This window comes from Equus przewalskii, chromosome 6 (genome assembly GCF_037783145.1).
Source record: "Equus przewalskii isolate Varuska chromosome 6, EquPr2, whole genome shotgun sequence".
Taxonomy (NCBI): domain Eukaryota; kingdom Metazoa; phylum Chordata; class Mammalia; order Perissodactyla; family Equidae; genus Equus; species Equus przewalskii.
In genome coordinates, this window is record NC_091836.1 from 67,187,001 (window position 1) to 67,201,993 (window position 14,993).

Consider the following 14,993-nt stretch of genomic DNA (forward strand, 5'->3'; position numbering starts at 1 on the left):
GAAACCATCTGGTCCTGGACTTTTGTTTTTTGGCAGAATTTGATTACTGTTTCAATCTCTTTACTTGTGATTGGTCTTTTCAGATTCTCTATTTCTTCTTGATTCAGTTTTGGGAGGTTGTATGAATCTATGAATTTATCCATTTCTTCTAGGTTATCCAATTTTTTGGCATATAGTTTTTCATAATATTCTCTTATAATCCTTTGTATTTCTGTGGTGTCTGTTGTAATTTCTCCTCTTTCAGTTTTAATTTTATTTATTTGAGCCATCTCTCTTTTTTCTTAGTGAGTCTGGCTAAGAGTTTGTCAGTTTTGTTTATCTTCTCAAAGAACCAGCTCTTAGTTTCATTGATCCTTCCTATTGTTTCTTAAGTCTGTATTTCATTTGTTTCTACTCTAATTTTCATTATTTCCCTCCTTCTACTGACTTTGGGCTTTGTTCTTCTTTTTCTCCTTCTGTTAGGTGTAGTTTAAGACTTCTTATCTGAGATTTTTCTTGTTTATTGAGGCAGTCCTGTATTGCTATTCATTTCCCTCTTAGTACTGCTTTTGCTGCATCCCATTAGAGTTGGTATGTTGTGTTTTCATTTTCATTTGTCTCCAGGTATTTTTTTATTTCTCCTTTGATTTCTTCATTGATCCATTGGTTGTTTAGTAACATGTTGTTTAGTTTCCACATATTTGTGACTTTCCCAGCTTTTTTCTTGTAGTTGATTTCTAGTTTCATAGCATTGTGGTCAGAAAAGATACTTGATATGATTGCAATCTTCTTAAATTTATGGAGGCTTACCTTGTTTCCTGACTTATGGTCTATCTTTGAGAATGTTCTGTGTGCACTTGAGGAGAATGTGTATCTGCTGTTTTTGGATGAAGTGTTCTATATATATCTCTATTAAGTCCATCTGATCTAGTATTTCATTTAAGACCACTGTTTCCTTGTTGACTTTCTGTCTAGATGATCTATCCATTGATGTAAGTGGGGTGTTGGGGTCCTCTACTTTTATTGTGTTGCTGTCAGTTTCTCCCTTTAGGTCCATTAATAGTTGCTTTATATATTTTGGTGCTCCTGTGTTAGGTGCACATATATTCATAACTGTATGTCCTCTTGGTGGAATGTCCCTTTTATCATTATATACTGCCCCTCTTTATCTCTCATTGTCTTTTTTATCTTGCAGTCTGCTTTGTCTCATGTAAGTATGGCAAAACCTGCTTTCTTTTGCTTGCCATTTGCTTGGAGTATCATCTTCCATCCTTTCACTCTGAGCCTATGTTTGTCTTTAGATCTAATATGTGGTTCCTGGAGGCAGCATATTGTTGGTTCTTGTTTTTTAATCCATCCAAACACTCTGTGTCTTTTGATTGGAGAATTCAATCCATTTACATTTAGAGTGATTATTGATATATGAGGGCTTAATACTGTCATTTCATCTCTTGTTTTCTGGTTTCTATATTTCCGTTATTTCTGTTCCCTTGTATTTGTGACTGCCATTTCAGTTTGGTGGTTTTCTGTGATGGGTTTCTCAGTTTTCTCTTTATTTATGATTTGTCATTCTGCTTTGATTTTTTGTTTAGTGGTTACCATGAGGTTTATGTGTTCTCAAGCCATGTTGACCTCCACGTGTGAGCCAAAAGAAATCTTGATAGCTCTCACTGGGTGTCAGTGAACACTGAGACAGAGAAATTGAAAGATCTCAATAAGTTTGTGTGGGCCTATTGCCCCATTCCTTCCCTACCAACTCAGTCTTTACTTAGCTTTTTAAGGGAAATAAATATAAATGTTGTACCTAACAAGTGAGTGCGTGTGTGTGTGTGTGTGTGTGTGTGTGTGTGTGTGTGGCAGAGACAAAGAGACGGAGAGAGATCAGTAAGTTCTCTCAGTATTGCCTACCCTTTAACATGCATGATGGACAAAGTGTCAGCTATTTCAATAAGGATGTGCCATGCCAAGTCATTAGAGCCTGTGGCAAAAGGAAAAATCAGTAGTACTAATCCTGTGTATACTTAAGACATATTTTTTTGTTTACAATGGATCTTTACATTAATTAATATTTTTTAAAATATTGCATTAAAATAGTATTTATCTTGATTGTTGAGTTTTTTGGCACCTCCCTTAAATTTCACGCCCGAGGTGAGTGCCTTACTGTTTTGGTATTTGTTTTCTTATTTCCTGCCTCCTGTTAAATTAATGGAATATTTTTTAGGACTTTATCTCCCCTATTGGCTTACTAGCTATACCTCTTTTATTTTTTAGTGATTGCACTAGAGTTACAATATGATCTTTAACCTACCACCTGTTCTTTAAATATGTATTTTTTGTGTGTAAAATACAAATCTTTTAACAGTATACTTCCCTTTTACCTCTCCCATCATTTGACCTGTTACTGTCATGAATCTCACAATATATTATTAATTCTTGCTTTAAGCAGTCTAATATTTTTAAAAATTAAAAAATGAGAGAAAAGCTTTAAATATTTACTCATATATTTATTATTTCTGGTAATGAATGAATGAATGGTATGCTTCATTCTTTTGTGCAGATCCAAGTTTCCAATTGGTGTCTACTTTTTGCTTAAGAACATCTTTTAATTTTTCTTATAGTGCAGGTGTCTTAGAAATGAATTATCCTCTCTTTGTATGAAAACATTTTAATTTTCTCTTTATTGTTTGTTAAATATAAGTTTATTTTGTGCATTACAGTGATTTTTCTGTGCCAGAAACATTTTACTTTGGTTGAAATCAAAATAAATATTCAGTTTATTAAATTCGGAACCCTAGTTCTTACTTAAGCTTTTAACTTTAGCTTATAAACCTTATTCCATTTATAAGTCTAACATTTTAACCGTTATTTTTGAGGGCCTTTGATTAGTGCCCAATCCCATTTTAGTTAAATACTTTAGATGTTTTAAACTGTAGTTATGCATTTAATATATTTTATTTTTTTGGTACTGCAGTTGTCTGACAAATCTTTTCAGAATACTTAAGTAATTCTTATAGATTGCATACAGTAAATGTATGACTATGTAAACCTTAAATGCTCTTATATCTTTCAAATCCTTTTATAAATGTAGTGAGATTTGAACTTATAATCACAATCTAGATCAGTTACTCAATTTCATATTTTAAAATTGAATTACAAACCTAAGCCAAATTCTCCAAATGTGTACTGCAAATTTACTTAAAATACCAAATACCCAAAGATTCCTTAAGCACAAATATTAATAACATACATATCATTGTTTTAACCATAGATTTATTTAATTCTTTGTCTTTCCACTTTGAAATGTACTTATTTACCAAGAAAACAATATGTCATCTGGGTTTCTATGCCAAGTGAATACAGTCATGAGCCACATAATGACATTTCAGTTAACGATGGATGCATATATAACGGTGGTCCCATAAGATTAGTACCATATGGCCTAGGTGTGTAGGTGTGTGTAAGTACATTCTATGATGTTTGCACAATGATAAAATTGCCTAATGATGCATTTCTCATTAAGCAATTTATCATTAAGCAATGCATGACTGTATTTTATGGTGGCCTTTTTTCTTTTCAATTTTAAAAAAATTATAAAATACAAAACATAAAATTTACCATCTTAATGATTTTTAAATGTATAGTTCAGTGGTATTATATCTATTTATAGTGTTATGCCACCTCCAACCACCATCTCCATAACGCTTTTCATCTGGTAAAACTGAAACTCTATATGCATTAAACGATAACTCTGCATTCTTTCCTCTGCCCACCTTCTGGCAACCCCATTCTACTCTCTGTCTCTATGATTTTGACTACTCTAGGTACTTCATATAAGTAGAATCATACAGTATTTGTTTTTTTGTGACTGGCTTATGTCACTTAGCATAAAGTCCTCAAGGTTCATTCATATTGTATTTTGCAGAATTTCCATCCTAAAAAAGGATGAATAATATTCCCTTGTTATATATACACCACATTTTGCTTATCCATTCGTTAGTTAATGGACACTTGTGTTGCTTCCACATTTTAGCTATAGTGAATAATGCTATTGTGAACATTGGTGTGTAGATATCTCAAGACCCTGCTTTCAGTTCTTTTGGCTATATACCCAAGAGTGGAGTTACTGGATCCTATGGTAATTCTATTTTTAGTTTTTCGAGGAGCTGCCATGCTGTTTTCCACGGTGGCTGTACATCTTATGTTCCCACCAACAATGCACAAGGGTTCCAGTTTCTCCATATCCTCACCAACACTTGTTTTTTGGTGTTTGGTAGTAGCCATCCTAAATGGGTATGAGGTGGTATCTCGTTGTAGTTTTGATTTGCATTTCCCTAGTGATTAGCAATGTTGAGCATCTTTTCATTATTAGTCATTCATAATCTTCTTTGGAGCAATGTCTATTCAAGTCTTTTGCTTATTTATGAATTGAGTTGTTTGGTTTTTTCTTGTTGAAATTTAGGTGCTCTCTGTATATTCTGGATATTAATCCCTTATTAGATAGATGGTTTGCAAATATTTTCTCCCATTCTGTGAGTTGTCTTTTTACTCTGTTGATAGTGTCTTTTGATGCACAAAATTTTAAAATTTTCTTGAAGGCCATGTCTATTTTTTCTTTTGTTACCTGTGCCTTTGTTGTCCTCTAGGACATCATTACCAAATCCAAAGTCAGGAAGATTTCCCCCTATGTTTTCCTCTAAGAGTTTTATTGTTTTAGTTCTTACATTTAGGTCTTTGATCCATTTTGAGTTAATTTTATATATGGTGTTAGGTAAAGGTCCCACTTCATTCTTTTCATGTGAATATTCAGTTTTCCCAGCACCATTTGTTGAAAAGATTGTCCTTTTCCTGTTGATTGATCATGGCACTCTTGTCAAAAATTTGACCATATATATGAGGGTTTATTTCTGGGCTCTCTATTCCATTGATCTATTTGTCCATCTTTATGCCAGTATCATACTGTTTTGATTACTGTAGCTTTGTAATAAGTTGTGAAATCTGGAAGTCTGAGTCCTCCAGTTTTGTTCTTCTTTTTCAAGATTATTTTAGCTATTTGGGATCCCTTGAGATTCCATATGAATTTTAGGATGATTTTTTTCTTTTTCTTTAAAAAAGTCATTGGGATTTTGATGGGGATTGCATTGAATCTGCAGATTACTTTGAGTAGTACTGACATCTTAACAATGTTAAGTCTTCTAATCCATGAACATGAGATGTGTTTCCATTTATTTATGTCTTCTTTAATTTCTTTCATCAATGTTTTCTAGTTTTCATTGTATAAGTCTTTCACCTCCTTGCTTAAGTTAAATCTTAAGCATTTTATTCTTTTTGATGCTATTATAAATGAAATTGTTTTTGTAATTTCCTTTTCAGATTGTTTATTGTTAGTGTATAGAAATGCAATTTATTTTTGTGGGTTGACTTTCTATCCTGCTATTTTGCTGAATTCATTTATTAGTTTTGTTTTTTTGTGGCATCCTTAGGGCTTTCTACATATAAGATCTTATCATCTGAAAACAGAGGTAATTTTATTTCTTCCTTTCCAATTTGAATCCATTTTGTTTCTCTATGTTGCTTTATTGCTCTGGCTAGAACTTCCAGTTCTACTATGAATAGAAGTGGCAACACGAGACATACTTGCTTTGTTCCTAATCTTAGAGGAAAAGTTTTCAGTCTTTCACCATTGAATATGATGTTCACTGTGGGTTTTTCATATATGTCTTTTATTATATTGGGATAGTTTCCTTCTTTTCCTAGTTCGTTGAGTGTATTTTATCGTGAAATGGTGTTAAGTTTTGTCTAATGCTTTTTCCACATCAATTGTGATGATAGTGTGGGGTTTTTTCCTCTTCATTCTGTTGATGTTGTGTATTGCATTGATGGATTTTGGTATTTTGAACCATCCTTGCATTTCAGGAATAAATCCCACTTGGTCATGGTGTATAATCCTTTTAATACACTACTGAATTCTATTTGCTAGTGTTTTCTTGAGTGTTTTTGCATCAATGTTCATAAGGGATTTTGCGTTTTTCTTTTCTTGTAGTGTGTTTGCCTGGCCTTGGTGTCAGGGTATCCCTTAAAGTTTGTTCACTTTTCTACAATCATTTTTCTTTCTGTTCCTCAGACTTAATAACTTCTATTGTCCTATCTTCAAGTTCACTGATTCTTTATTCTGCCTGCTTAAGTTGCTTTTGAATCCCTTCAGTCAATTTTTCATTTTAGTTATTGTACTTTTCAGCTACAGAATTTCTATTTGTTTTTTTATCTCTTTATTAATATTTACATTTTGTTCATACATTATTTTTTAAGTATTTTATCCACATCTTCCTTTAGTTCTTTGAGTATCTTTAAGACAATTTGTCTCATATATATGTCATCAGCTCTTTTTCAGGGACAGTTTCTGTTGATTTATTTTTTTCCTTTGAATAGGCCATACTCTCCTGTTTGTATGCCTTGTGATTTGTTTTTTGGTTGAAAACTGGACATTTGTGTTGTCGGCTGAAATAGAGAGTCTGGGTAAAGGTTCATTAAAGGAGTTTATTCAATAATCAGTGAGAAATTCAAATCCCAGGAAATAGTCCAACAGAGTATTCTGAGGAACATCTCTGAGGTCTACAGATCTGAGTGTAGTTTATATACTTTTTTTCTTTTTAGCAAAGTAGTGTATGTGCAGAAAAAGGCTTACACATCTAATATTCGTATAATTCAAAGATAACATAGACAAGAATCTTTTGGTTATTCATCAAACAAGGCTTGGATTGTTGGTGTTATTTATATATGGAGGGAGGCAAGGACCAGGGTCCTTACTGTTTCCCTCAAGCTCTAAGAAATGTGGTTTGAAAATATGAGAGTGTACCTTTATCTTTTCATGTTGTGGATCTATCCAGCTGGCGTCTTCAGTCATGAAGTATGGGGTTGCAAAGTCATTCTGACACAGGCTTAAGATAGCCTGCATGGCTGCTTCACCGTACAGCATGGATTTTTATTGTACTGACTTTAAGCCTATCGAGCTTGCTTACTAGATTCACCTGTTAGACCAAGGAGAGGGGTCCTAGTTTCATTAACAGCATCTAATAATGTGGTAACACTGGAAATCAGATTCTCCCCCTTCCCCAGGGTTTGCTGTTTTTGTTACTGGTTTGTTTGTTTATTATTGTAGGATGTCTCTGTGCTATGAGTCACCCTGAGGTGGAAACTTAAGGTCTTCTCAGATTTTTCTGATCCTTTCCTTGGGCATACACAGTTATTTTCTAATTTTCCCTGTATATGAATCTGTTTTTAATGTGCTAGTCTTTAATGTCTAACTTCCAAAAGGGGAAAAGGAGAAAAAAGAGGGGTAAAAAGGGTTCTGTTCCTTTGAATCCCCTAGAAGTCACTTCAGTTAGAGGGGGAGGGCTTTGCAACAGTGAGGGGAGGTACAACAACAATAGTTGCTCACCTCCCTGTCTGCTTTTCTGTGACAAGATGCAGCAATCGGCAACCAGAGCACAGAGCCCTACATTTGGAGTACAGGGTCCTTTTTGCCATCTAAGCTCTCACCAGCTGCTGTGGAGGCTGTTCCAGGAACCTGTAAATAGTTTCTTGCCATGTGGCTGGGGGTGCGGGATGGGTAGCTGTTACTGTTCTCAGAGCTGAAATTTACTGAAATTAACCCCAATTTATGTCCAAGCCTTCCCCTGGAAGTTGCAAGCCTTTAATATACTCCAGAGTTCCAAAACAGTTACATCATCCAATGTGGTTGTTTGTTCTCTAGGTGGGGAGACAGATTCCCAGTGCTTCCTACTCTGCCAGCTTCCCTAAATCCTCTCTTCTTCCCTTCATTTTTGAAGAATTTTAAGTTGACTGTTGTTTTCCTTCCCCACTTAAAATATGTCTTTTTGTTGTTTTCTGTCATATTTTTTTGATTAGAAGTCTGCTTTTTGCTTATCTTTATTTCCCTCTAGTTATGTCTTTTTCCCCCCTCTGGCTACTTTTACAATTTTCTTTTCTTCCTCAGTTTTTCACCAATTTGGTTATAATAATCCTAAATATGGGGTGTGTGCATGTGTATGTATATGCTTATATTTATTTTTCTTGATATTCATTAAGATTCTTGGATCTGTTGATGCATAATTTCCATCAAATTTTGAAGATTTTTTTTGCTTTTATTTTGTCGGATTTTTTTTTCTGTTCCCCCTGTTTTTAGAACTCCAGTCACACATATAAAATACTGCTTGATATTGTCTCACAGGTCATTTGGATAGATTCTATTGCTACATCTTCAAATTCACTGATCTTTACCTAATCTGTAATATCTAATCTGCTTTTAATTTTATCCAGAGAAAATTTTATTTCAGTTATTATATTTTTTCAGCTCTAGAATTTGTTTTTCTATATCTTACAGTTATATCTTCATTATGTTTATGTTTTCCTTTGCATTTCTTATATACATCGTCTATATTTTTGTTTTACATGATTTAATACCCTTGTTTACTAATTCTATTGTCTCTTTCATTTTCAAGTTTGTCCTTATTGAGTAATTTCTCCTGATTATGGTTACATTTTCCTGCTTCTTTACATGTCTGGTAAATTTTGGTTACATGCTGGACATTGTGATTTTACCATGCTGAGTGGTATATTTTGTTGTAGTCCTTTAAAGAATTTTGGACTTTTTCTAGCAGGCAGTTAAGTTACTTGCAGATTAGTTTGATCCTTTGGAGGCTTGTTTTTAAGTTCTTTTATGGAGGTTCTAAAGTCGTTCTAGTTCTAAATTATCCTCATTTCTAAGGTGTTGCCCTCTGGAGTCTCTAAAGAACACGCATGTAATGATTGAGGTCTCTCCACTCTCCATGGATGGAACTTGAATGATTGACACTCCTCTGTGAGCTCTGCAAATTGTCATGATAACTTTCTGATAATTTTTCTTTTCTTGGAAGTTGTTCTTGGCAAGCTGCATAGAGTTTACTCTGCACATGTACAGATTGACATTTAGCCATACACTCAAGGAACCTCTGTACTTATTTTCCTGGAACTCTTTTTTTTGTTTGTTTTCTGCATAGCTCCATCCTCTATGGGACTCTGGCCCACAAATTTTAGCTGTCTTCACTTCTCCTTAATCTGATCTCTTTCTCTTTATTTCAGCATGATAGTTGGGTTCCTTGTAGGTTACCCAGTCCTGTGCCACAGTCTAGTATTCACCTGTAAGAAGGAAGCCTTCATAGTGGTAGAGCTTATTTCATTTCTTTGCCTTTTCTCAGAGATCGTCATACTGTGCTTCCTTTTTTCCATTGGCTGAAAAAGTTATTTCTCTTATTTTGTCCCATTTTCTAGTTATTTATGGGCAGGAAGCTAAGTCTCCCTCATGGCCATTACAGAGTTCTCCTAATAGGTATTTTAATGAGCAAGGAAGTGAGATTTTTATAAAAGTGGAGATTCTTCAAGGCAAATAGCAGATAACGGAACCAGGAACTTTTCTAATAATACCATCTGAGTGAAGGATCTAGGACTCAGGGCAGGTGCCTAACTGAGAAATGGGTCAGAAAAACAGAGAAAGATTGTGTGGATGCTTGTTTAGTATGGTTCTGGGGACCTCAGGGCCTTCCCATCCTAACCTCACTCACCTTGCTCTCAGGTCACTGCTGTACCTATTGTTTTCTTGATGTCAGAAAGCCCTGGATAGGGAAGATATTCTTTACTATTATTATTATTATATATCACAAAAGATTGATCTATAGAGCAGAAAAATATTGGCATCAAAGTGTAAATATCTAGTACTTAGTCCTTTGCTGAGATTTGGGAGGGAGTAGGGAGCCCTAGTAAGACTTGTGACTTTGATAGGCTTTCTGAAAACTCTATCTGCCAAGGTGTTTGAGTTCAGTCTACTACCCCTTTCCCTCTTTTCCCCCTCTGGCTGCAGTTATGATAGCGTGCCTTTTCTCATGCATGACTATGACCTGAGAAGAACAACCAATATTCAGAAAGTCATGCCAAATGCCTCCTTTGCACACCCTTCTTCTTTCACATGGGATTTCCTGTCGACTCTGAATGCAGGCGAATGGTTTGTACAACCACAGGTAAGACACATTCCCCAGCTCAACAAACTTTTAATAAATCCCTCTTCTGTACGAGGTCATGTGCTGCTCCTGGAGATAAAGACTTTAGATGAAGATAATCACACATGCACACAATTTTATTCCAGTTTGGTAGCAGCACTATAACATTGGCAGGAGGGTTTTTCTAGTAATGCAGTCAGTGTAATTACTGCTGTCTACATTCACTGGAAATTCTGAAACAAACTTGTAAACCTGCTCTTGTCATGTATTTCCTTTTTATCCAAGCATTTCATAGACTTTTACAGTGGGCCTACCATGTGTATAGCGTTTTCCTGGGCATTTTGGATAGCTTACAATCATAGATGAGGCAAAGTAAGAAGCATATTTATTCTTGATTCCTTCTTCTTACCATTCAACAAATATTTATTGAGTATCTGTTGGATACTAGGCACATGGAATACAGTGGTGAATAAACATACATCCAGCCCTAATGGAGTTCACAGGATAGCATAACAGGCAATTACAGTTCATTATAAGTGCTGAACTACAGTTAATTTCAGGTTGCTTAGGAGCACACAAGAACAACTTCTTTCTCATTCTGAGGGATGGGAATGGTGGATTCTGGAAGAAGGAGGTATATAGGCTGATAAAGGTGTGGTGATATTTAAAGCATGTGCTGTGTACATTGCAATTTTGAGGCAAGAGTGACTGGTTCTACTTGAGAGACTTGAATACTTCATGCAAACGTATCATTTGAGCTGAGGGAAGATCGTTACTAAGGGGAACCATGGGTAACGATGGTGGTGTGTTTCATAGATTACAGTACACTGGAGCAAGAGGGGATATGGGGGGGTGTAAAAAGAAAGGAAGGGAAGCATGGAGGGAAGGAGAATGACAAAAGAGGGATAGGAAGGAGATGGAAGATAGATTAGGAGAAGAATCTGGGAAAACATGTTGAGAGAAGATTATAATAATGCTAAATAATAAGTTAGAGAGTTTGGAATTACCCTGGGTATTTTAAAGTGGGTAAAATAAAAGGTCAGATTTGCATTTGATAAGTTAAGCCTGCCTTCTTAAGATAGATTACAGAAAATAAAACAACTTACATTTTCTAGCTTATCATATGTCTACGGGAAATCCATGTGACCTAGGTTTTACCAATTAGATATACTCATTTGAGACTTTGATTTTGAAAATAAACATCTGAGCAGGACAGAAATCAGGCATCTGTATTTCTAGCAGCTGTGGCAGCAAAGATGGCATGGTGTGGGGGTCAGCTGTGTAATAACTCTCTTATCAGCTAATTGGGTAATTAGGAAAATCTTAAGGTATTTTTCATTGTGTACTAAGGGTAGAATGGAATTTTATTTGTATTTGATGTTAATCCTGAGGACATATTTGATCCTTTTTCATGTAAAAGTAGTGAAAAGTAAATAGTTATAAAAGGATGGACTTATCCACCACAGACTCATTCTATTAACTAGTGTTAATATAAGGAATATCTGAAAGTAGATTTTTTCAACTGAAAGTAGTAATTAATGCATCTCCTCAGAATACTTGTTTTCATAGGATTACATAGTCTATAAATGCTTTTTCCATGTGTGAAAACAATGGGATCACTCTGATATTCCAGGTTTCTGTGTGTATGTAGGCTCTGTATGTAAGTCCCATCATATACGAATAAATGGACACATACGAACTAGAGATGCTACGTTAGAATGTTTATATTGGATTGGTTAGGCATAGTTAATGTTTTGGCAAATTGTGTGTTCCAGATGAAAAGGCTCTTATATCTGATGTGTCACGTATGGCTTGTAAAAGTCTTACTTATTCTAAGTGGTAGGGTCAGATATGTTATTGCAATAAATTTTGATGGATATTTCTTAGGATTAATAGTTTTATTTTGGCATATTTAGGTGGTATGCTTGCAATGTTTAGTTATACTACTACTATGGCTACTGAGGAGTATCCTGAAACCTCAGGTTCAGATATGGTTGTCTAGGACGCTTTATTTTTAGATTTGGTTGTCAAGCTTTCTTTGCTTGCATGTTGTGTGGTCAGAGGTGTTTGAAGTAATATTGGCATGTGATTTAAAAGATTTGGATGTTTGGATAATTTTTCATAGCAAAGAAATTGGTTTTGTTTGTGAAGATTATTCTGTCACTCTTTTTTTTTTTTTTAAAGATTGGCACCTGAGCTAAGAACTGTTGCCAATCTTTTTTTTTTTTCTGCTTTATCTCCCCAAATCCCCCCAGTACATAGTTGTATATCTTAGTTGCAGGTCCTTCTAATTGTGGCATGTCACTCTTCATTGGATTATGGATTGATGATTGTGAGTTCATTATTATTTGTTAGTATATTTATTATTCTTGAGATTACTTGTGAAAATTAAGTAATCTGATTGATTATGGAATAAAAATAGATACAGAAGTTCTGGGAGTTGTTCCTGGAAGCTCAGCTGAGTTCCTGTTTCTTCAGCAAAATCAACATTTCTATGGAGCTTTCTTAAATCCTTTTGTGAAGGTATAATTCTCAAAATGACAAAAATAAAATTGTTATGCATATAGTGAGCATGAATACAAGTTTTATTTAGCACATTAATGAGGGAACAAGCAGGATGACAAAACCCACTCCAAAAACAAGTGAGAAACCAACATGTATATAACTAGTGCAACAAAGAAATGCTGAATTTAGATTGCTAAGTTAGATACAAACCTAGCGTGTTAACTTGGTCAATATACTCTATGACAAAAAAGCCATATCTTTGGAGTTATGTTCTCTGTCAAAAATCACTTGCATCTCTACTGGACAAAAATCATTTCTACTTTTATCAGTTTTTTGTAGGTTAACATCTAGCTTTACATAGTCTGGTCCTAATCAAAAGTGCATAGTAATTTAAACAAAGGTACATTCCCCTAAGAGTCAGATGTCTCTTAGATGGGCTTGTTAAAGAATGTGCTAGGCAGTGACCTTTCTTACTACCTGTAATTCTGGGACAATGTACAACAACAGATACCAGACAGTTTTCATAGGAAGGCTCATAGGTGTTGGTTCCAAATATCAGTTACATCTATGTCCTTGATGGGGACTGGGGACTTGTCATATCTGGTTGAATGGAATGGATTCTCAAATATGATCCTCCAGATATGGCCTCAGTTGCACAATTTGTCCAATTCTATCCCAGCAAAAAGGAGGACAGATTTTTATTCAATTTATGCAAAGGACTGCATTGCCATGAAAAGTTGAGGCTTAGTAAAAGTATTTGTACCTGAATTCTGAGGGGTTGATGAGAATAAGATACTAAATACAAAGAATGTTTTGTACAAGCATAAGTGTTAGAGGAAAGTCAAAAGAAAATGGGTTTTCTTATGTGCCCATCAGATAATGGAATGGTAAAAATAGTACCAACAGAATTCCAAAATGAATAAGCATGATTAGATTGCCTTCATCAGTTCATTCAATCTGGCATAGTTAATGTCCTGCTATATCTTGGGTTATCAGTGTGCTTTCACAAAATTATCTGCTCTTGGTCTAAAAATTTAATCTTGGAAATCCTGACTCAGTCCCCTAAAACAGATGGATTGGTGTCTACTTGAGGTGGCAATGTCAGTTTACACTGGGAAGCCTGTTCCTATTAGTTTATTCCTTGCCATATCAATAGGTAAGAGGATCTGTTACAGTCCTTTCAACTAAGATTTTAAGTCTAATCTTTCCAATTTCTGATCTGTATCTTATAGAAGAAACCTTCAGACAAGCATGAGAATAAAGCAGAAACCACTTGAGCATAATAAAATGGAATTTGCCTTCTTAATTTATTAGAGTAAACAACAATATCAGAAAGGAAGAGAATAAAGTCCTCTATTAGTAGAGTATAATGCATAACTATTTTTAAAAGATTAAACATATGATAGGCATTGAGAACATGAACAGATCTCCTGGTACTTCCAATCCATTCTTTAAAACTTTTAAAACTGTCAAACTCTGAAGCATATTTATATTGTTATTTTACCTGCACAGTATTAACTGGGAAGGTAGAGGTTCCCTTTTTATATTTTACAGCTCCTGTCATAATGAGGACTTAATGAACCGGCAGTTTTTATAACAGTGTTCAGCTATGTATGAAACATGGACCTTTCCACTTCTGGCCATGACAATTTACAAGTACTGGACTTGTCCTCCTGTGCAAACAACTAGAAAACCAGGCAAAATATATGAAACAGCCATTCTCCGACGTCGGACAACAGGCAGTGCAGAACTGTGATCCATGAGAGAAGGGAGCAAATTAGGAGAGCCTATGATTGCCCTCATGTTCTGCCTGGAGGCACTTTCCGCCTGTCACACAGCAGAAGGAACCTAAGCAAAGCATGGCTATCTTGTGGAATTGAGGAGAGAGAGACTGGATTTTGGAAAGGTCAAGGTGGCTGGAATTTTCAGGGAAGAATATGAAAAGAGAAAGAGCTCTCCAGAGAAAGGACTCCAGAAATCTACATAGGAGTCTGCTTGAGTATTTTGCTGATATCTAAAGTATACACAAATAGGGTGAGGCTCCTCAAGACTGGGAAAGGTACAACTAGGGAGTTTTTAGCTGAACTATTCTAAGAGCTCACATGGGTCTAGAAGATATTCAGGTTCTAACTAGCTATATTGGAGAGATTTTGTTGGACATCTGTGGCCTTCAGTAAAAACCCCAGAAAGGTCACACCTCAGTAATAGAGTTAAACTAGCCCTACTAGATTAAAGGCTATTTTAAACCTGCTCTAAAAAATATCAAATTGATTTGCTAACCTAATTAAATGTCTGGCAAAAAAACCCCACCATTGTACTTTAAAGGAGACAGCAGTATCAAGATCTGTGTAACAGTCTCAATGTCCAACATCCAATGATAAAATTACTAGGCATATAAAGAAGAAGGAAAATGTGGCTTAAAACCAAGAGAAAAACTGCTCATTAAGAAAAGATCCAGAAAAGACAGAGCTAATAGAATGA

General features: G+C 35.1%; 1 protein-coding gene across 4 annotated transcripts in view; it reads left to right on the forward strand.

Moving 5' to 3' along the window:
• GDPD4 (glycerophosphodiester phosphodiesterase domain containing 4) overlaps nt 1-14,993 on the forward strand; it is a 122,713-nt gene that overhangs the window by 49,105 nt on the left and 58,615 nt on the right. For 3 of the 4 annotated variants that reach the window (XM_070624004.1, XM_070624005.1, XM_070624006.1), the window contains one exon: nt 9,872-10,028. The exons of the other annotated variant lie outside the window; for it this stretch is intronic. In XM_070624004.1, coding sequence (XP_070480105.1) covers nt 9,872-10,028 — 157 coding nt within the window. The remainder of the gene's footprint in view (nt 1-9,871; nt 10,029-14,993) is intronic. 4 annotated transcript variants of the gene reach the window in all.